This window comes from Blennius ocellaris, assembly GCF_963422515.1.
Source record: "Blennius ocellaris genome assembly, chromosome: 7".
Lineage (NCBI taxonomy): Eukaryota > Metazoa > Chordata > Actinopteri > Blenniiformes > Blenniidae > Blennius > Blennius ocellaris.
The window spans coordinates 12,811,843-12,833,609 of record NC_137656.1 but is presented as its reverse complement, the minus strand read 5'-3'; the positions used below and the strand labels follow the sequence as shown (position 1 = coordinate 12,833,609).

The 21,767-nt window shown below is 37.7% G+C and overlaps 1 protein-coding gene across 1 annotated transcript in view; it reads left to right on the top strand.

Annotated features, from left to right (window-relative positions):
- The window catches only part of grid2 (glutamate receptor, ionotropic, delta 2), a gene marked incomplete at both ends in the record, with an annotated part of 484,572 nt that overhangs the window by 283,390 nt on the left and 179,415 nt on the right, over positions 1 to 21,767 (top strand). The window contains one exon of the mRNA XM_080499738.1: positions 10,645 to 10,850. Within this exon, the coding sequence (XP_080355864.1) occupies positions 10,645 to 10,850 (206 nt within the window). The remainder of the gene's footprint in view (positions 1 to 10,644; positions 10,851 to 21,767) is intronic.

Below are 21,767 nucleotides of genomic sequence, written 5' to 3'. Positions count from 1 at the left end.
ATTGACTGTTGCTGGAGGTCTCCTTTTCTTATTCCATTTCAATGGCAGCTTCACTTCCTTTTTGATCTATTTTTGTCTTTTTATTATTGCTTTTTTGTTCACTCCTCATCAAACATGCTGCATTTTTTAGTGGTGCATAACTTTGCTGGCTTATGGAACAAACCAGCTGTGACATCTCTCATTGGAATGAAATCAAAAGTTTCGGTCCATAAAGACAGTATAATTGTTGCCCACATATGGTAATTCAGTGTCGATTTACTGCTTATCACCATAACGGAGTTCCATTTCATTCATTGTCATCATTTAACACAATTAATGTGTTGCATGCATTGATCTCCAGTGGGAAACCTCTGCAGAGGAATTGTTTTCCAGTGCTTTTTTTCAGGCTGAACCTTAATCCACCAATGACTTTATGGCATTTTATCATTGTATTGAATACAGTATGTCATATGAAACTATGCTGTAATGAAGAAGCTCCACCAAGCAATTTATATGAGCTATTGTCAACTTGTGGCTTAGGCTACTCCCATACCTCAGAAATCAATATAGTGAAAACCACAATTGAATTACCCTGAGCAACACTCAGAAGGCCTGCAAAGTAGTTGGAATTATAGCTGAAGAATAACTGAGCGGAAGTAATGTGTGTGCTATACTGGACTGTCAACATAACACATTTCATATCATAACACTTACTTTGATTGTTAAAATCCGGATAAGGATAAGTCACCGAGTCTGTGCATAATGATAAACTCATTTATATCGTGTATAGTGTAATATAGTGTATTATATAGTGTATTTGGTAAAAGCCTCGCTTGATGTGATGGAACCTACAAATGTCCATTGCTACATGATTGTTTTTTTATGTGATGCCATGAGCAAGATATTGTAAATCCCATTTCGTTTGGAGGTTAATAAAGTATACAGCAATGAGCATGTACAGTTATTTCAAGTTTTTGTTACTCTTGTTAAGAAATATTTTTTTGAAGTAGTAAAGAAGATTGTAAACTATATTCCCTGGAATGATTCAATTATGTATAGAAATAAAATGCATTCATTCAGTTACTTATAGATTACATTCCAAGGATAAACTGCGATTATAAAAGAGTAGGCAATTTGTTCCTAAAATTGATGTGTTAGGAATAGCAATCAAAGGTGTTATAAACCACCTGTTTTGCTCACAATAACATAACAGTTGACTGTGTTGGGTTAAAGGGGACCGACACAATACTTGCAGGTGCAGTTTTTTCTAAGGTGACATGATTGATATATGATTTGAGGAGCTCTTTAACTTCACTTCATCAAAGACAAACATTTTTTTTCTTTTTTTCCAAGCCAAACTACCTTCACGATGTCAACCTTCAAACAACCACATTAATGCACGTGTTCTCAATTGTTGTGTTCTTGACACATTTCATCTTCACAATACACACACAGTCACCTCGACATACACCCATACATAGCGCATACATGTTGGTCCACTCCATTTGAATCCTTGAATCCCCTCTGTGCTCACTGAGCTATCACATGAGTCCTCCGGGTTTAGACAGTGCTTTTCTCGCCAACACAGAAGGCCCTTTAAAGATATCAGCATTGTTCCCTAATGGCCTCACCGACCCAGTTGAAGGTGAGAGGGCAGAGGAAAGGGGCCCAAGAGGAAGAGAGAAAGCAAGGTCGGGAGAAGGAGAGGGCAAGAGAGGGAGAGATGGCCTTTTAAGATGATAGCAATGCTCCCAAAAGGCCTTGCCTCAGTACAAGGAGAGTTCTTTGGAGAACAGACAGTCAAGTGTGTCCTCTCAAATGAAGCTACGGCGCAACTGCCCAAATCCCTATTTTCAGCTCTACTGGTCCGTCGCGGACACTGATGAAACACATGTTTTCTCTCCATCATCTCTTCCTCTCTTCTAACTGTTTAACTCTCTACCTGTCCCTTTTCCCTTCCTTTTACTTGAGCTTTTTTTTCCTTCCCTCCACTACCCCCCAATCCCTAAATATCATATTATCTCGGGCTTCCATACATATTAAAATCAAAGTAACAATTGATGTTACCTACCGAATGACCTTGCTCATAATCTAGTGTGAACTGCTACAACAAGGGCCTCATTGAGCAAATGCAAGAAGTACCACTTAGTGATAATAGCATTGTTGACATTAAGATGATTTGTTTTGTTTTGCTTTTAGCCAATGACAAGAGAGGGCCGTAGGCGCAACAGTAAAAGGTTATAGCTGAGCGAAAGAGCTCCCTTAAAAGTGTGATGCTTGTGAGGTTGCCAATTCTTTTATGAGAAGAAATCAATAAAAAATGTTCACGGTTTGAACAAATTTGCTTTGTTTGATAAAACTGAAAACATTCAGTATGATCAGGGGTGAACATCCATCCATCCATCCATCCACCCACTACAAAATATTCTATATCCGAGAAACATTTTCAACAAAAAAATTATTAAAGCTTTTCAGAACAGTAGCTCTATTCTCAGTCACAAAGATTCACTGAGATGAAGTGATTTAACTCCCAATGACTATAAATGTCACAAATCAGATCTGGTAGCGAGTAGGATAACTATCTAAACTATGACCTCAGTCCTTTTTTATGGCTTCCACCTGCTTTCCAAGTATATGTGCCTTTATAATCCAAAGTTATAAATATTTGAGCACAACTCCATGAATTGAAAATGAAATCAATGCAGTGGATTGGTGCTCACCTCAAGAGAATACCATTCATACCAGTTCACATTTGTCACAATACAGCTCATCGATGCAGTGGTGTCCATGTCGGGATTTTCAATGTGGTGAGCTGGAATTTGAAATAATGACTGTCAAGCAACATGGCTGTGTCAACTTCAATAATACATCTAATTATCTATCATTTCAGAACCATAGTCAATGGAGCAGCTGAAAAAGGTTGATGTATTGACTTAATGCCTTTGAATCGAGCAACTGTTGTGATTGCCACAGGTCAAACATGAACTATTGGAAAGCCTGATTTTTTAAAAGTTGTGTCCACCTATCACAATACTAAAAATGTGACCATGCCAATGCCCAATGTTATGTATTTAATACAATATAGTATTGTCAGGACTACATTCCTGAAAGAGAATCACATTATTTTGTTTTACTTGTCCTTTGCAGAAGAGGACACAGAAAAAAACATGACAGGTTAAGATAAGTGATTTGCTTGAGTGAAATAAGCATTAAATGATCAGAGCAATGAGTTATAACACAAGGAAAAGAAAGAAAGATCACATGGAAAATGAAAAAGGGTGCACTGATGAGTGAAATGCTTCAATGGCATTACAAAAACTAGTGATGGATAATTGTTTTTTTTTGGTTTTATAGTTTCTTCTAAACTCATGTAGACATTTACATTTTGAAGCCACTAATGAAAAAAAAAACACCATCTGTCTGAAATTTGAAATGTCAAAGTTTCACTTTAAGATGACTTGTATAAAATCCCAGAGGACATATGAGCTCTCAGAGGGTTTCACATAGTATCACATCAAATAGAGGCTGAGAACACGGAGGTGCTGGGGAACGCTACTTCTGGGAGTTTTCCTTTTTAAATAGCTCGACTTCTGCTGAATGAAGACATCTAGAATATGACAGGAAATAGTGACATCATTTATTTATCACTTTCCTAATACTTAAAACTTTTCAAAAATTCATATATTTAGCATATTGGAAAACTTATACATATAATATTCATATGCTGTAACTCCAGAAAGTAAAGACAATTAAGCCTTGCTTAAAATGTACGATTTATAATGCATTAGATAACAAACTGTCAAAGCAAATTGTTTTTTATTTTAAGGGATGACAGCACAAATAGTTGTCAATCTAAATTACTCGGGTTTCTAAGATTTTAATAAACTGTGGAGCTTGAAGTATGCTGATAGAAGTCCAGACGCTTCACTGAAGTTTTCTGTTGAAATGTTTCAACATATTGTTTGGTGTCATTTAAATTACACAACTCTGACAATATTTTTGTATAGAATGAATCAGTTATCTGTAATGGCCAGTTTCCTTCATATGTGAACTACAATACTTTCAGTTAATTCACACAGGTATACAAAAAAGACCTTTCTTTTTTTTTTTTTTTTTTTTTAAGTTTGCCTGACATGCAGTAGATGATTTCGGTCAAAGCTAATAAGACACTTTATATCAGAGACTTTGGTTTTATTGATTTAGCCTGATTTTTCTCACCAGTCCCAGGTAAATCTATCCTCTTTAGTTCAAAATCCATGATTCCATTAATAAACAGAACAACATGTTCACGAACAACCCCACTACGAAAAACACAGCTCTGGAGATTGAGGTTCCAACCTTGCTTTTGCTGCAGGCACGTTGTGGACAGTCTTTGGACTACATTGTATCTATTAAGTCTTGTAGATCTCCAAAGAAACCCTTCACTGCTTTTGTTCACTTTACTCACAATTACTTGGTCCAATTTGTTGCTGTTCTCCACTGAGCACATTCTGTTCTGCAATTAAAGGTTTATTATATTTAAAGTGTATTTTTCTTTTTTTACTTATGATGGACAGGGAGTGTTATGGCTGGGTAATTCTAACACAAAATGTGAACGAATCCTCTTTACCCTCACATCAGGTGTGACAGAGATGACATATGAATGTTAATGAAAGTAACATCAGCAAGAAGTATCCCAGCAAGTGGGAAGGTTGCTTATGTTAACTATGAATAAATTGTATGAAAAGGGACAAAAATGAGAGAGTAACCTAGATATAGTCCACAAACCTTAACTTGTTTTTATACAGAGACAAAGGAATGACAAACAGTAGAGATATATGTAGAAGTTAAATGCTGTAGGATAAGAAAAGTAGGGATGAAATAATAGCTCTGCTGTGAGAGGTATTGGAAAGTTGTTGATAATGGAAGATTCTGAAGAATCCAGGCAAACAATAACACTCGAGACCAACAGCAAAGATCTACAAACTTTATACCGGGAAAGCATGTCTTACTTTGAACCATTTTTACTCCGGAGGAGACAGAGAGCAAGACAGAAAAAAAGATATACGAGATTGTGAATGTATAAGGGGAAACCAAAAGACTAAAGAAGAGAGGGGAGAGAGACAGAGATCTAAAGGCATAGCGGATTTTGCAGGGCAGAGAAAAAGGCTGTCGAGTGGAAAGATGAATACTAAGACAACTATAAAGTGTGCCAAACCTTTTATAAAAGCCTATGACCCCAGAGAAGTAGTTTACATCCTTGGAGGTCAGTGCTGGGAAAATGTCTTTAGCAGTAAAAAGTTGGATTTCAGAGAAGGGAGGTAATAAAACATAGGGCTTCAACCAAATCAAAAATATTAAGATTACAAAGTTATGACTGATGTGAGGTTTTGGGTTTTCTTTTTGGTTTTTTTCTTGGTGGAGTCTTTGCAAGTGGAGCAGTCATTAAGTATGAAATGGAAATAAAATCTGGGATTCCACATATTTAAACCAATCTAAATATTTCCAATGCTCGCTTCTCAATGTTTCACAACAAACATTATTTTGTCGGTAAAACAGCCATGGATGCTTTTGTGTTGCATGGCTGTTGTTTCACCTCCCTTCCCTCAACAGTAGCCAAAATAGACAGAGGTAATCCCTTCACTTTGCTTCAAAGGCTTAACAAAGATTGAAGTGACATACTAAAATAATGGGTAAATAAATATGCAACTGGAAGTATGGATATAGATAAATACATATTGAGGCATATAGTTAAATCTTCATGAATGTGGATAATGGGGCAGATACAGGGATCAGATACAGTGAATTGTCTTCAGCAGCAGGGACAAATCCAGGAAAACAAAAGAACCAGAACATGTACATCTAACAGCCACTGGAAGTGAGAATTGAGAGTATTTGTCTTCGATAATATGTGGCATCTGCTAGCTACAAATTGTATAGTCCATGTACGTACTTACCCTCATCAAGTAGTAACAATGACAACTCACTATAATCGAGGAAAGACGGCTTCAGAAATTTAAAAAAAAAAAAAAGTGAAGTGGAATGAATAGAGACAAGGGGATAAGAGAAAGGTTTATAGAATTAGGTTATATGGAAAGCAGATGAAAGGTTATCTGGAGTGTAAGGGGGATTTATAGGTAGGGGCAATTTGAAGAGATCGAGAAAGTGATGCACACCTAAAAGGTGCCAAACCTACAGTTGTTTTGCTTTTCTTTTTTTTTTTGATACAAGTGGTGGCAAAGCTCCCTTTTGGGGACTCTGGGAAGAGTGATGCCTGAGGCTTTGTGGTAAAAAAAAAACACTGAAAGAGCAAAATAGTGGTGGATGAAGATAGGCATTTCTCTCTAAAGGAAAATAAGGTTGTAGGAGTGTGGGGCATTTGAGTAGACTACTCATGCTTAGTTTAGGGGCCAAAAGCATTCATTTCCCATGTGGAAATCAACTTACAAGAGTAAGCTTAGATCCCAGTGGCTTGGTTCCTAAACATGTTTCAACACAACTGCAGCTGTGAAAGTAATACTCCAGACTGATTCTTATGGGATAAAAAAAAATCATTTTTAAAGCTCAGTACATGTTGATTGTGAGCCATACAACAGTGAAGTGCCCGGGGCAGGGATAAGGATACCCAAAGGCAGCTAAGGGGATAGACCAAGCAAGACGAGTTGTGACTTAACAGTATAAAAGATGGTGGGATGCTATTGGTCTTCGTTGTGTATTTGATCAACATTACACATGACACAGTGCCTGTCTCAACATTGAATCATAGCTTGAACTTTATATCTTCTGATAATGGGCTTCAGCCTGGGAAAGCAGACAGGAAACTGAGGGAGGTTTGAGATGAAAAACCACAAGACAAGTGAAGGATGCTGGCAGAGCAAGCTTGGGAGAAGATTGTGGGGGTTTCTGATCAGACAAAGTGCCACTGAGCTAGTTGGTACATGCAGGTAAAATCCCTGCTTGCTGTTGGCTGCTACACTACATTAACTCCAGCTTTCACTTTGAGCCAGAGACTTGGGAATAAATGGGATCAAGGGAAAGCCTGACACGTGGTTTGGAATAGACATACAGAGAACAATAGACATACAAACTTCATAAAAAAAAAAAAAGTGTGTGTATATATATATATATATATATATATATATATATATATATATATATACACACACACACACACACTGCAAAGGCATACAAACCACTTACCTTAAACACGTTCAACCATATACAGGGGCTGCAACACTTGGCAGAAGTACCAACGGGCTCATCTGCTGTTTGGTTTGTTTATTCATAGTTGTTGCAGAAACATGGCAGTGGTTGATGGCATACATTGCAGGTGTGCTCTGCTCTCCCCATGTAGACATGATATTCCAGTCCTGAGGAAATAAAATGTGATGATTCTTTGTTAAAATCCTCATGACTGGACCTCTGAAGATACTCAGTGTGCACTGACTGTGGGGCATAAAATATGAGTCCCTTCAAAATGTTTTAAAATCTTGCAAAAACCACTTAGGTACCGGAGGATAACTTTGCGGCGATGATACAGTCATCTCTGTTAGATGAAAAGTCCTGGGACTGTGGGAATACACAATGTGTCTTTGCTTGGGAGACTCGGGAGGAGTGGCTGAGTTAGGTGACAGTGCTTGAGGGAAAAAGCTGTTGAGGTGATGGGTGATCATGGTGTTAATGGAGCGCTACTGTCTCCCAGAGGAATGTTTCTCAAACAGATGGTTGCCTGGGTGGGCAAGGTTGGTGGCAATTTTACCCGTCTCTTTATCCGCTACCGTGTCCTGAAGCTCCTTGATGGAAAGTGTCTGATAGTCAATGATCTGCTCAGCAGTGGGAAGCTGCACGCTCATATCTTGTCCTTTGAACTGGCAGGAGGCAGGAGCTCAACCAAACTTTGATGTTGGCTATGAAGATGCTTTCGACTATAAATTTATGAAATTGAACCGGGATATGTTCGCATTTGAAAGTCAATTGCCCATCACCACCAACCCCCCCCCCCTTTTTTTTTTGTCAAGGTGTTGGTCTCGCACCTTGCAGTATTTTCACGTCACACATAACTTGCCTGTGCCCTTTATTTAGGTACATTATGCATGTTTTGTAACAATGATCTGGTTCCAATGTGTTTTTGTTATTTTTCACACTCATTAAATATGGTCATTAATTTTTAATGAACAACGCTCCTTTCACAAGCTGTAAGCTAATATTAAATGTCCTTTAGGTGGTCCTGTACGTTGTTCATAAAATCTCCACTTTAATTAGATCCCTAACAATGGATTATGCAGTGTTTTGACAATCTACTCTGTGGTTGTTTATATCCTATATACATTTTCAAATTCCTCACACCATTGCTTGCACAAGTTATTTAAAAATAGACTTACACTGTGAAGTACTCACAGCTATAAGTATGAATGAGCCGTATACAGTGAGACAGTTGAGTTTGTTTGTTAAGCTCCAAACATAGTGGAGCAAGGCAAATGCATTAGACACAACCTGCACTGTAAGCCAGGGTGGAAAATGCAATAATGATGGTAAGTAAAGCCAGACCGACCCTCTGGGCAGACAGCAAAAAATGGCTGACAGGCAGATGAGCAGGTGCTATGCTGCAAAGAATGCTATAGGACAGTCACTTAAATAGCAAGATGACATTTGGAGACACTTTGACTGATTGGGATGTGCATGTTGGTGAAAAGGGACTGCCGTAAGAGAATTAAATAATGACAAGCACAAAAACTGCCAAAGACTATGCAAAAACAGCATCATGCTCTCACTCTGCATTACTCAGAACCATTCTGACATGATTATTTTTACTTATTGTTTGTTGATTAGAATAAACACGTGAATAGAAATTTACATTGATTTAATTAAATGATAGAACCACCAGAAACTATAACTTGTTTTTTGTTTATTTAACCATGGTTGTATTCATATAGTGACATTTGTTTTTAGTTTTTTCACTACACTAGGATTCAATCACTACGTTTACACAATTTTGGGTTTCTGTTCTGCCAATTAATGTTAATGTAGCTCATGAGCTATAGCTTGGTTCCACGTTTGGTGACACTTGGGTTGCTGTGACTGTTCAGTTACGCTTGAGTACATTCTGTTAATAATTCATTATTTCTGCTAATTGATAACAGCTGGAAAAGAGTCTATGTTGATAACACTGTGCTCCCAGACAGACCGAGGAGATCTTGTTTAGCCAGTGGAGATGTTATTTAATTTTTTTGGTTTTGCTTTTACCTTTTTCGTCTTCACAATACTACAGCATAAATATGCTGATAGTATTCAAGCAAAAACAATACTACAATCTGGTGGTAAGCTGAGTGGGTGACTTGTTTTTCCCTCTTGTTAATTCAAATGGTAAAATTGAGTGCATATGTTGATTCATGATTAGAAAACACAACTGCGGTGTGACATGAAGATGCATGCATATATTCAAAACACAGATCTGTGTAAAACTCCTTGGTGAACAGCTGTTGTCTTTCAGAGTTCTGCATCTGCCCACTCTATATGTCTGTGTTGTTGTTCCCCTGTGTGCATACTCGGTGAAGAAGATGACATTGCAGGAGAGAAAAAAGAATGTTTTACCCATATGATACTATTGCTTTTGTCATATTTTCTATATTTTAGTTAAATGTCAAGCTCCTCTGAAATGACTGGGTTGTAATTGGTCCTATACAAATAAAACCAAATTCATTATTTTCATCATGTGGGAAAAGATGTTGATTTGATATCTGAGTCATAGATGCTATCCAAAATGCCTCACACTATCCTTGCCTGACCTCCTGAACTCACAGTCTGCTTGATGTTGTTACAGCTGGTGGATGTGGTGCGTGTCTATGCTCAGAATTGCTCAGTATTTCTCCTCTTAATGTGTTGTTAAACCTCTAAAAATTTGGCTTTGATGAAATCACACTATCACCCGAGCCCTCGAGCCCCTAACAACTCTAATCAATCCACTTAATTGCTCAGCCGTGACACTGGCAATGACGATGCTGTCATCCATTTTCCATATCAAATAGACCATTAGGTAGCTGCGAAGCACAGCTACACACACACACATGCTCATATCCTCTGACATCATTAGCGCTGGGCTCAACCAAAGTGCCTTAATTAGGATTACCTTGACCTGCAATGTAGCTCATTAAGAATAGACAAGTCGAGTAAAAACACTGGTACCAGTAATGTTACCATACACAAATAACTCTTAATAGATATAATTATAGTGGTTGGTACTTGAATAAAAACTCTTTAACTCTACCATGAATATTTAGTTCTGTCGTGTTTTTGTAGTAATGGTATATTTTGCTAATTATTTTGGATGATGATGATGATGACGATGATAATAAAATGCCCTTTTTGCCCTTGAATCACCATTTATGGTGCTTCCTACAATTCATATTAAATTACCATGAATAACACATTTAAGAAAATATGCCCCAACATTGAAGAGAAAATTGCAATTCTGGATCCTGGGTGGAGGTGGTCAACACATCATCATGCATTCAAACCAAGCCTCCTGCTTTCTGCTCTTATTCATGCAGAAATAACCCACCATCTAGGGAAAAAAAAGTGTAAAAAAAATGTATATGTCAAATGTTATGTTTTGATCCACAACATACTTTGCGAACCAAACATTGCATAATTTATTCATATGTTTTTTTGTTTTGTTTTTCTTAATAGATATTCGTGGCATTGAAGACTTCCTTGACCGGACGTCCCAGCAGGGAATGGACGTGTCCCTTCAGAAGGTGGAATCGAACATCAACATGATGATCACCAGTCTTTTCAGAACGATGCGTGTGGAAGAGCTCCACCGATATCGAGATACACTACGAAGAGCCATCTTGTTCATGAGCCCAGCTACAGCCAAGGCGTTCATCACTGAGGTGAGGGACACTTCTTCAGCACCACTTCTTTTAATTAATGAAGAAGGTGAAGAAATCCTACTACCAGCAGTCACAGGCTAACCACATGTTTAATTTTAAATGACCCTCATGGCAATGTTTATTGAAAAGTTAGCACATCTTGGACATCTTAAAGCTTGGTAGAGAAATGGAAATGAGCTGTGTGAGTAAGTGTGGATCTTGCTGGACTATAATCAGTCAGGAATTGATATCTTCCTTGAACTTCTTTATATTGCATTAGCATTCACAGACTCTTTACTAATACATAATAAACTGTAAAACAGTCATCTTTGTTTGACCAGAGAACATACTCTAAGTAATTTAGTGTATTTTGGAGGGCTTTTTGTCTCGAATGGACATATGTATTAATCATGTCATCAGACTCATTACAAGTTCATATAAGCTCCCCATGATTCTGTTAAACCAGATCAGTGGAAATTATAGTAGCTTCTCTGGTGCTACGCTGAAAAATGGTTCAGGGTATGTATATATTCTTTACTTTCCTTCGTTTCTTCTGGTCTCCATTATTATCTGTCTCTGATAGGCAATCACAAGCTGAGTTAAATAGAGCAACTTGCATTATAAAAGAATATTAAATGAATTAATTTCTTTACATGTGTTTCAACTACTTCCCACACTCACACATGTTAATCAAAACACACGGAGCCACATGCACACTGTCACACCCCTCCCGCCTCGCTCTTTATCTCTGCAGAAGAAGACAATTAGAGGAGTTCCTTTTGCTCTTATGCGTAAATGATATGGAGGTCATGGTTGAAAGCAAGAGGCTTCCGCATTAGTTATAAATTCATAATTTGAAGTGGTAGGATGGGGCTTAGTCCCATGTGTCATGTTCTCATCTCAGTTTAATTAAAAGTGACCTCGGAAAGAGCAATCACAATCTAATTTGGTTGGAGGCGTGACAAGAAGGGGGTGAAAAATGGGCTGTTATTGTGTGATTGAGTGTGTGTTATAGCTCGTGTTTGCGTATTACCATGTTTTTGTGACTATGCCCATGTAGTCTTAGCACTTTAAGTGTTGCATTAGGACTCTGTTTTTTGATGGTCTTACCGAGACTCTGTGACATCTTACAAGGTTATGTACTTGTGAAACCTCCTCAGAAAATAGTTTGGACTTATTTTTATGGAAAACAATAATAGTTTTAACACAACACAGAATATTTCCATTTGCAATGTGTTTTGATGATAGCTACCTGCTCATAGAAGTCCAGGGAAGCACTAAATGGAAACAACCAGTTGTTTTTGTCTTATTTTCTTTGACCTTTCTTCTTACAGATTTAACCACCTGTGAACCTGCTGAAATGAGTCACAGGCTGGTGTACAGGGAATAAAACAAAGCAGGCAGGTGGGGAAGCACGTAAAGACACTAAGCGGTAGGCAAAGGCAGCAAGAACAAGACTTCCAAGGCATGAAAAACAATCAAATGCAGCTGGAAATGGATTAGTGTGAATAAACATGTACTCCTGAGTTGGAAAAACGCATTCACCTGTGTGTGAGTGAAAATTTGCAAGAACCTTTATGCTAATTTATCCAGTAGAGACTTTGTTAAGATTTACCTCAATGACGTGGTTTTCAAGTATGAAGTGTCTGGGGATGGTGAAGATGGGGGGATAAGATTTATTATTGCAGATCTCTCTCTCTCTCTCTCTCTCTCTCTCTCTCTCTCTCTCTCTCTCTCTCTCTCTCTCTCTCTCTCTCTCTCTCTCTCTCTCTCTCTCTCTCTCTCTCTCTCTCTCTCTCTCTCGCTCTCTCGCTCTCTGTGCCTGTCTGTCTCTCTGGCTGTCTCTCTCTCTCTGTCTGGGTGTCTCTTTCTACCTGGCAAGACTGTGAATGGAGAGAGGGGTGGAGTAAGATGTGAAAGCTTAAACACAGGAAAACACTTGGAGACTTGTTTTTTCTCAATGAAAGTTATTTGTAAGACAATTTGTCACAGACAGTACATCCCACTCGGGTGCATCGCACCCTGTAGATGGAAGTTATTTCAACATTACAAGACTTGGCAGAACAGTAAAGTTCGTGAGGAAAATGATCATACATCACTACAACACAAGTCCACTAAGGAGCCATGATTTAATCTTCATATCCCCAATGATGTATTAAAACAATTCCCCATCTTTGAAATCAACATTAGTCTCTATATTATTCTCTCACAGTGAAAATATCACTGGTTCAAATCTGGGTTTGGGGAGGATTTTTGTTCATGTGTGGGTTTTCTCAAGGTTCTACGGTTTCCTCCCAAGGGCAAAAAAAGAAAAGATGACGTGAATGTGTATGCAATATCATCTAAATTGTCTAGACCGAGATTGTCTCAGTTCCCATCATATATCTTATTTTGATTCAGACTGATACAATGAAATAAGCAGAATATACAGTATATATATATTTTTTTCCTCTGGATTTCTTTATTTTTTGGATTATTTTCTGTAAAACAAAGTAAACCTCCAAAAAACTTTTTTAAGAATTGACTGAAAGATAAAAAAAAATACCAATTTTTTTCATCCAAGACCATAAAGTTTGCTCACTTTAGTGCCCTTGCATGTTGTGAATTGTATGCTTTATAACCTTTTTGTTGATGAACCAGAAAAAGAATGATCTTTTGACCCCCTTCAATGCGCTTCCCTGCATTTCAGGCATTAACATATTTTTTTTTGACAAAATGCTCATTCAATTTTATGCATTATTTAACATTTCTATGCACTCTTGCCTTTTTTTTCATCTCATATTTATGGGTGAGGGTCATAGCCATGGGCAGAAAAGCTGTTTGTTGATGCATACATCTCACTATTTTATCCATTGCATGTAGATTGAAGAGAAGTGAATGTCTTGCCCTAGGACAATTGTCTTATTAAAGCATTACTGATTGTGACTTATGAATGGATTCCCTGGACTTTCTCAGCTCATACTGGACCAACAACACAATGAAATTAAGACAAAGAGAAATAATTTAAATTGCATATGTGGAGAATTAGTACAGGTGAAATATATCAACAGTTTTAATTGCTGTACCACAAAGCAGAAACAACTGAAGAGGTATAAGTTCATACTTGATGAATGTGTTCATTCAAAAGGATATTGAAAATAAAAATGTGATAATCAAATAAATCAATCAACTCAGCATTGCTCATTCAGTCTTGCAGTACCACTGTCACCACAAGACGGCATATTGAGTTCTTCTGCTGCTTGCATTGAGGTTATGACCAGAGGAAATAAGGATGTGACCTTGATGTTCAAACGTTAAAGATGAATTGCTCACTATTGTCAAAAGTGCCATCCTCTAAATTATATTTGGAAACTTTAAACAGTGTTCTATATTGCACAATACAATCACAATAGCAATAATGTAAGATCATGCTTTGTTTCACATTTAGCCACAATAGCTTTCTCACAATTTTTAAGTTTGCAATAGGTGCATCAATCATTGTTTGTCCATTTATGTTGAGTTCTTTCACTACGTATGATGTATGATGAAATACTGCCTGAGTCAGAAATTACTCTGATAGATTATCTTGTGCCTTACTGTCTTATGCATGCACACAGGCAAGCAGAGATACACTCATTCACTCTCAAGCACAGATGCCATATTAGATATGCAAAGAAGTGGAAATATTAATTTTGCCATTTGATCTAGTGGCATTAAAATTTTAAACTGCTGCCATTTTGGCACTATTTTCTCTTTAGCTGACATTTCTAACTTGAAGGACCATCAAACAATCCAAGATTATTCCAGGGATGACACATGTCACAAATGAAACATGTCAAGAGAAATAAATAAATATTTATAAAACATGTTGAATAATGAATAGGCTGCATCCTCTGCAAAAGTTTCTGCAGAAGTAAAGCTCATGCTCAGTGTCATTCACAAAAAGAGACAAGAATTGCATCAATATCAAGCTGGGAAATATGCTTGAACAATGATGAATAATTTGTAATTGAACAAAGGAAAATAGTGCCTCAAGTGGTTAAAGTGGTCAACACAATATAAGGAGATTTGCTGATGTATAGGTCTGTATGAATCGTAGAAAGTACAACAACATCAACAAACAAAACCCTCCAGAAATTACAGCAAAGTCTCATCTCAGTTTGTTGGCTGTTTCCTCTCCTTGGTTCCGACACTTGATGAATTGTAACACCAACCTGGGACAGCTTTCTTATTTATGTGTCTTTGATCAGGTCTGTATATTCCTTCTTTTGCTGACAGTTCCCCAAACCCAGACAGAAGTGGCATATAAAGGCCCTGTGATCTAGGCTTCTTTTCTCCCATGTCTGGAATAGCCTGAAGAAAATGCATTTGGAGCACGAGGAACTTGGAAGTTATTTTATTCAGTGGGTGGAATTTTGTTGTTACAGTCGGTGGGTGGCTCTGTTGGGAACTGCCGTTTGAAAAAGTTGTTGAGCTGTCGTAGCTTCAGGATTGTAATATGTTTTTCTTCTACCTCTGTGAGCATGTGTCTTACTGTTGTTTTCACCCATTATTTTTTGTTCATCTCTGTCTTTTTAACTGCAATGTACATGTACTAATAACATAACGTATCAGTGCAGAAACTTTCACAGAAAATGAAGTAAGTCATCTGAAATACTTAATCACATCTTGCTTGAAAAACAAAAAGTTTGCTGTAAAAGTCTGGTGGAAACAAATTAAGCCTGTTTTCTTGAGAGTTGAGCTTCACTTAATTTAGCTTGCACTATTGGATGCATTTAAAGACTTCTTAAGGATGGTAGAACTAGTTAAACTTAAGTTGCTCCTAAGTATGGGTGTCTTGCTGAGTTTGTTAACATGCCTTGGTGAAGTCATTTGAACAACAACACAGGTAAGTTAACAAAAAGCTGGTCAACAATTTTTATGGAAACCATTTTCTGGAGACAAATATCCTTAGGGGTAGGTTGACTGAAATATATCAGGAATATATGAGCAAAATGGGAGAGTTAATACTTTGGTCATAAATGTGGCAGAGTCCAACTCTGAAAGTGAGTGCTGGGGCCTATGGACTCACCAGTGAGTCCTCGTCACATGACCGTTTGAAAAGGCAGTAGCGTCACAGCACAGCGTCATCTCGTCCAGTGTTTCAATCCGTGTCGAAAGTGCAGATATAAAACTACAAGCTCGTTTTTAAATGACGTTGATAGCCCAAATGAAAGTGGAGATATGAGGAAAAATATGTGTGACCTTTTATACATAGTTTTACAAAAACGCCTGTGGCCGTGTTTCTATTTCACTGTCAATATCTGTATATAACTGTTTTTTCAGTCCTGTTTTGATACATTTTAGTTAATTGTAGTTTAGACTTACTTTACAAGTAAACAAAATGATTCGTTAACCATGTCTGTGACTTTTATAGTCAATAAATCTATGTTTCTACCACCCGAATTTGTAATTTTATGGTGTTTTTAGATCCACTGTTTTAATACAGTATGCCAAAGTGATGAAAATACTTCAGAAATGCATTTATGAGGTTGTCCTGAACAAAATGACACCAAAAAAGGCAAGGTTTAAGGATTTTATATCTGAGATATAAAGGAAAAATCAATTGTAGTGAAAAACGGCACAAAATGCTTCAGGCCCCTGCAGCTCAGTCATTGGTATTTGATTGCAGTTTTGAGTGCTTCACCAAAACTGGTGGCTTTCACAGATAAGGTCTCTTTTTAATTGTCACTTCCCCAAACTGTACATTCATCAAAACATTTTTGTCTCGAAGACAAGTGTTTAGTCTTGACTGAGATTTAACAGTGAAAAGAACAGAATGTAAATTATAGTGTTTTAACACATACCCCAGAATTAAGTTTTCCTGTGTTGTCAAAATCATTCCCATAATGTATGTATATGTTGGGTTAAAACAAAGATGATAGCTCTTAAAAAGTTAATCCTGGTAAATTAATGTTCAAGTTCCCATGTCTTTGTTTGACTCATTTTAAGAAAATTGGCTTTTGTTTTCTGTGAAAAAGAAAACGAGTATATGTTTAGGTTCCAATGATAACACAAAGTGCCTTGTACTTAATGTAGCTTACCAGATAAACTGTCAGGTACCATCTTGAATCAGGGGCTAAGCTAAAGATGTGCACAATGTCCACATAAATTACAAAAATAATTCAGCTGAAACCTGAAGAAAAAAAAAAAAAATAATATACAAACCTATATGATATGTCCCTTTTAATTCATTATCTCTTGTTATCCCAGAAGGGTTGAGATTAACAGGTTTCTGCTGCTAATGGAGCCTTAAATCAGATGTTGTGATTCTCCTCTGCTGCATCGTCACTGATGAATATGTATTTTCTCATCAACACCATGTGCATGATTTCTCTACAGTTTATAATGAATTACCCCTGATTCATTTTGGATGCAAGATCCATGAAATATATATGACTGGGAGAGTCCAAGTGAGCTGTCAGTTATAGGATAGATCAGAAAATGGATACTACTTTCAGCAGGACATATTATATTATATTATATTATATTATATTATATTATATTATATTATATTATATTATATTATATTATATTATATTATATTATATTATGTCTGAAGCTTGATGTCTGAATTCAGGAGACAAATGAATCCAACAGCCTTACCTATTCTTCAATCTTTAACAATGTGCATGACAGTGTCAGTGTGTCAGTTTCTCTCGTTGTCATTCAGCCACATTTTCTGACGTTACTGGGTCAAGGCATTTATTCTGCATCTTGACTGAAGACTTGAAATTTAGTTGACTGAAAATTGCAGCAGACTTTTCACATAACGCCTCACTCTTTCCCCGCACTGTTTTCCAAATGTCAACATCTTTTAAAGATAATGGAAACAGAGTGCAGATATGTAACGAAGTGGCTTTGTTTCATTCAGTTCAAAACTTCAATATTCATTTGCTTGTGTCCTTCACCTGCTGATTCCTCTGCTTACTGACACGTGAATGCCAGCAGCTTTATGGCCTTTCTGCCAAGCGCAACCTTTTACTGAGCCTTTCCCACATTAACCACTCACCTTGCGTTTGGCTTTGTCAGAAGAAATTGGAGGGTAGAAAATGACAGTGACGCTTGTGGGCAGTTCAGGTTTTTGACTTGCTGAGCTCATATTCTTCTTGGCAACACACACACACACACACACACACACACACACACACACACACACACACACACACACACACACACACACACACACACACACACACACACACACACACACACACACACACACACACACACACACTAGTTGTCTGTTGTTCCTGTAACATATTTTCCAACTAAGCACACAAAGCAAATGCTGACCTTTGTAATCATCGAGCATGTAGAGGATGTATAATGGACGGGATGAATACAGAAAGGAAAGACAGGCAAGGAGACAGTGAATGAAAGACCACTAAGGTTCACTCTATATAGACAAGTGCTGTGAATGTGTGGGAGTGTTATGATGATGAGGTTGCCCACACCCCTTGTAATTTTAGATGCAAAAACTCCTCATAACGAAAACGCTAGAGGATTGAACTACAACGATAGCTTTAAAAAAAAAAAAAGAAGAAAAAAAAGTTTTTATTTGCTAAAATTGCTTGCAAAAATATAAGTCAAATTCTAATTATGAAGTAATCTAATTGAGGTAAGTGAGCCAAAGTATACATGAAGAAAATTAAGGTTTGTCCAGATCTAATTCAATATGACCAATACAGTTAGTTGTTTTTTGTTTCAGTGTCAGAAACTAATGACTCTGATCGGTGACTATACACAAGACCCTAGTGATTTTTCATTTAACTACAATTAATCTTACACTCGTGACTGGAACCTTTATTCTTTCGGCATTTGTATTTATTCCTTGGCACAGGTCAGTGATTCAGAGAAGTGACTTGGAAAGAAGAGACAGATAAGGAGGCATACATTGATAATGCAGAGTGGGAAGGATGGACCTGTCAAGAGCAAATGAATAGGGGAGGTAACGAGAACATGTGAGCAAGCACAAATAGATTCTCTAAAACAAAGCAGCTCGAGCAACGTTGGCCAACCTGCGGCTCACAAGCTGAATGTGGCTCTTTGCCTGTCAGTGTACGGCTCTTAGAGCCATGAATTGAAAACATCAGATTGCGGTTTTTCTTGCTATAAATAGTTCTCCAGGGAAACTTGGGAGTTTGGATATTCTTTACTCTTTAATGCTACAAATCCATGCAGTGTCAACTGTTGTCTAACTTTTGTAATTCCATATGGAGATCTATTATACATTATGTATGTATTTTCACTTTACGTCATTTAATTTTTGTGTGAGACAGGGAGTTTATTTGTGAACCTGCATGTGTACAATATGGCTACTTGTAGCACCACTGTAATTTTTGTGGCTCTTGGTCTCTGACTGGTTGGCCATCCCTGACCTACAGCAAAACAAAGAAGAATCCATAAATGTGGACATAAAAGTCAGTGGATATGAGGGAGTTCTGTGTAGATGTGTAGCACAGTCGAGGCATGTCGAGGGTTATACGCCAAACCTTGTATCAAGGTTTTCTTTTATATTACGTTCCCTACAAGTGTATACACATATGTAGATGCCCTTTGCTCTTTTTTGGCCAATGACTCCATCTACACACCATTTTTATTTTCTCCAATAAATTAAATAAAGAAAAGTAATGTGGACATACTGTTATTTCTGTCAGGACTTGGTCAAATATTTCAGAAACTGCATGCTCCTTTGGTTTGACTTCTGTGATGAGATAGCGTTCTCCTTTAACCTTTTTTTTTTTTCCTTGGTGTTGCTCATAGTACTTTTCAAGGGCTGGGCTTTAGTTTTCCCCTTGAACTTTATCACAAGACAGGGATGGCATTATGCTCTTATCTCAACAAACAGGGAACGCGTGCTTGTGTGTGTGTGTGTGTGTGTGTGTGTGTGTGTGTGTGTGTGTGTGTGTGTGTGTGTGTGTGTGTGTGTGTGTGTGTGTGTGTGTGTGTGTGTGTGTGTGTGTGTGTGTGTGTGTGTGTGTGTGTGTGTGTGTGTGTGTGTGTGTGTGTGTGTGTGTGTGTGTGTGTGTGAGTGATGACATTAAGGTTTTATCTGTGCACATGAAATCAGAAGCAGGATCATTACACAGAGCATTACAGTTAAAGGACTGAGAGGTTGTTTGTTTGTGTGGAATTGTGCGTGTGTGTAAGGAGCACCAAAGGTGAGCACTACTGGCTGCTGGTACTACAACCACGAGTGGGGACAACACGAAGTAATGATATGGATGTGTGTGCATCGGTGTGCCAGTCATCACAGTTATTTTTTTTTATTTATTTTTTTTTTTTTACTTTGCTCGTATGGTTATCTGTTGTCGCTCACCCTCCCTTTTGCATTCTTAGCATGTTACACACATACGCACATAGGCACACACAGAAATGCACTCTATCAGTTTGGCCATGATTTGTAGAAGGGTGAGCTTGTTACAAGACGAATAGTCTGGACAGGTAGAGGTACAGAGGGGTAAGACACAAGGATAAACCAAGTCAGTCAGAAACTTCTCAAAATGGGATTTGAAATAAGACTTGAAAACTACATGGACCTGACCACCAGAGGAGGTTACATGCAAGTAACCAACTGGCACCTGACAAGACACATCCACGAAAGGAGTGGAGAGACAATAAGGTACAAGTGAAAACACTCGTATATTAATGGAGCCAAGGAATCTAGAACGTAGAGCAACTAAATACCGACATGTAACATACCACAGACATGAAATATGAAACGAGACATCAGCCTAAACATGGATGTCATCTCTACCATGAGGCATGAGAAACATGAAACGTAAGACATGACAAGGCAGAACAATGGCATGCTTAGGACAGACACATGAATGGATCCTATCAAGACATAAACTACATGGTTTGACATACAACAAGGGAACATGAAGCAACAGCAGCAGGACATTGATTCAGTAGACACCATGATCACACAGGGAATCTGACAAGGGCAACACGTACAATACCAACAACATGAGAAGACAGTGGGATATATGAGCCTTGAGTGATATAAACACAAAGAGGAAACATTTTAATAGAATAGAATAGAATAGAATTGACTTGAACTTTATTGATATAGCACCTTTCAGAGACATTTGTCACAAGGTGCTTAACAAAACTAAAAACAGGAAGAAATAAAACTGAGATAAGATCATTAAAGATATAGAAGCAAGAAAAAACATGCATAGTTATACAAAAAGTAAAATTGAGCAGGTACAGGTCAAAGGCCTGCGTGCAAGAGCTTTAAATACACAATCACCACAGGTTTTGAGCTTGGTGTGTGGGACTAAAAGCAGCATTTTTTGAAGACCGAATGCCAGAACAGGACTGTGCCATGGTTTGAATTATGTTTTAACAGGAAGTCGTATTTTTAAGACACGGTGTCCGGATACAATCAGGTATGACAGAGGAAGGCGAGAACTGGAGAAAGACAGAGTCTGCAGTAAAGAAGGACAAATGGAATAACGATCATGGATGGGAGACTAAGGGAGAAAGACACAGAAACTGATAAAAGCCTAACATGTTCCAATAGAAGCAACAGAACATCTGCAGGTGCAATACCTTGCTAAGGGCTGACAATCACAGAGGAGACTTTTATTGCACAAAGGTATCTTACTGTGTGAGGCTGCAAGAATTCAAACAACATAGGAGCTTTTACAAAGAGCCATTGGCACTACTGTGGTTTGCATTTTGTGTCTTTTTTGTTTCTTTTGTTCTTGTCGAGAGAGGAAAAACCCCAAATGACATGTTAAGAGAAAATATGGAGGGAAACTGCCGATTGCATAATTACAAAATGCAGACTTGTAATTATGACAATTCACTATATTTTCTAGCCAGGTTTGTAGCTCTCTGGTGTGCAATCAAATGTTGATTTTACATGAATTACGTACATTAAGCTGGCATGCTGTGTAACTCCCTTTG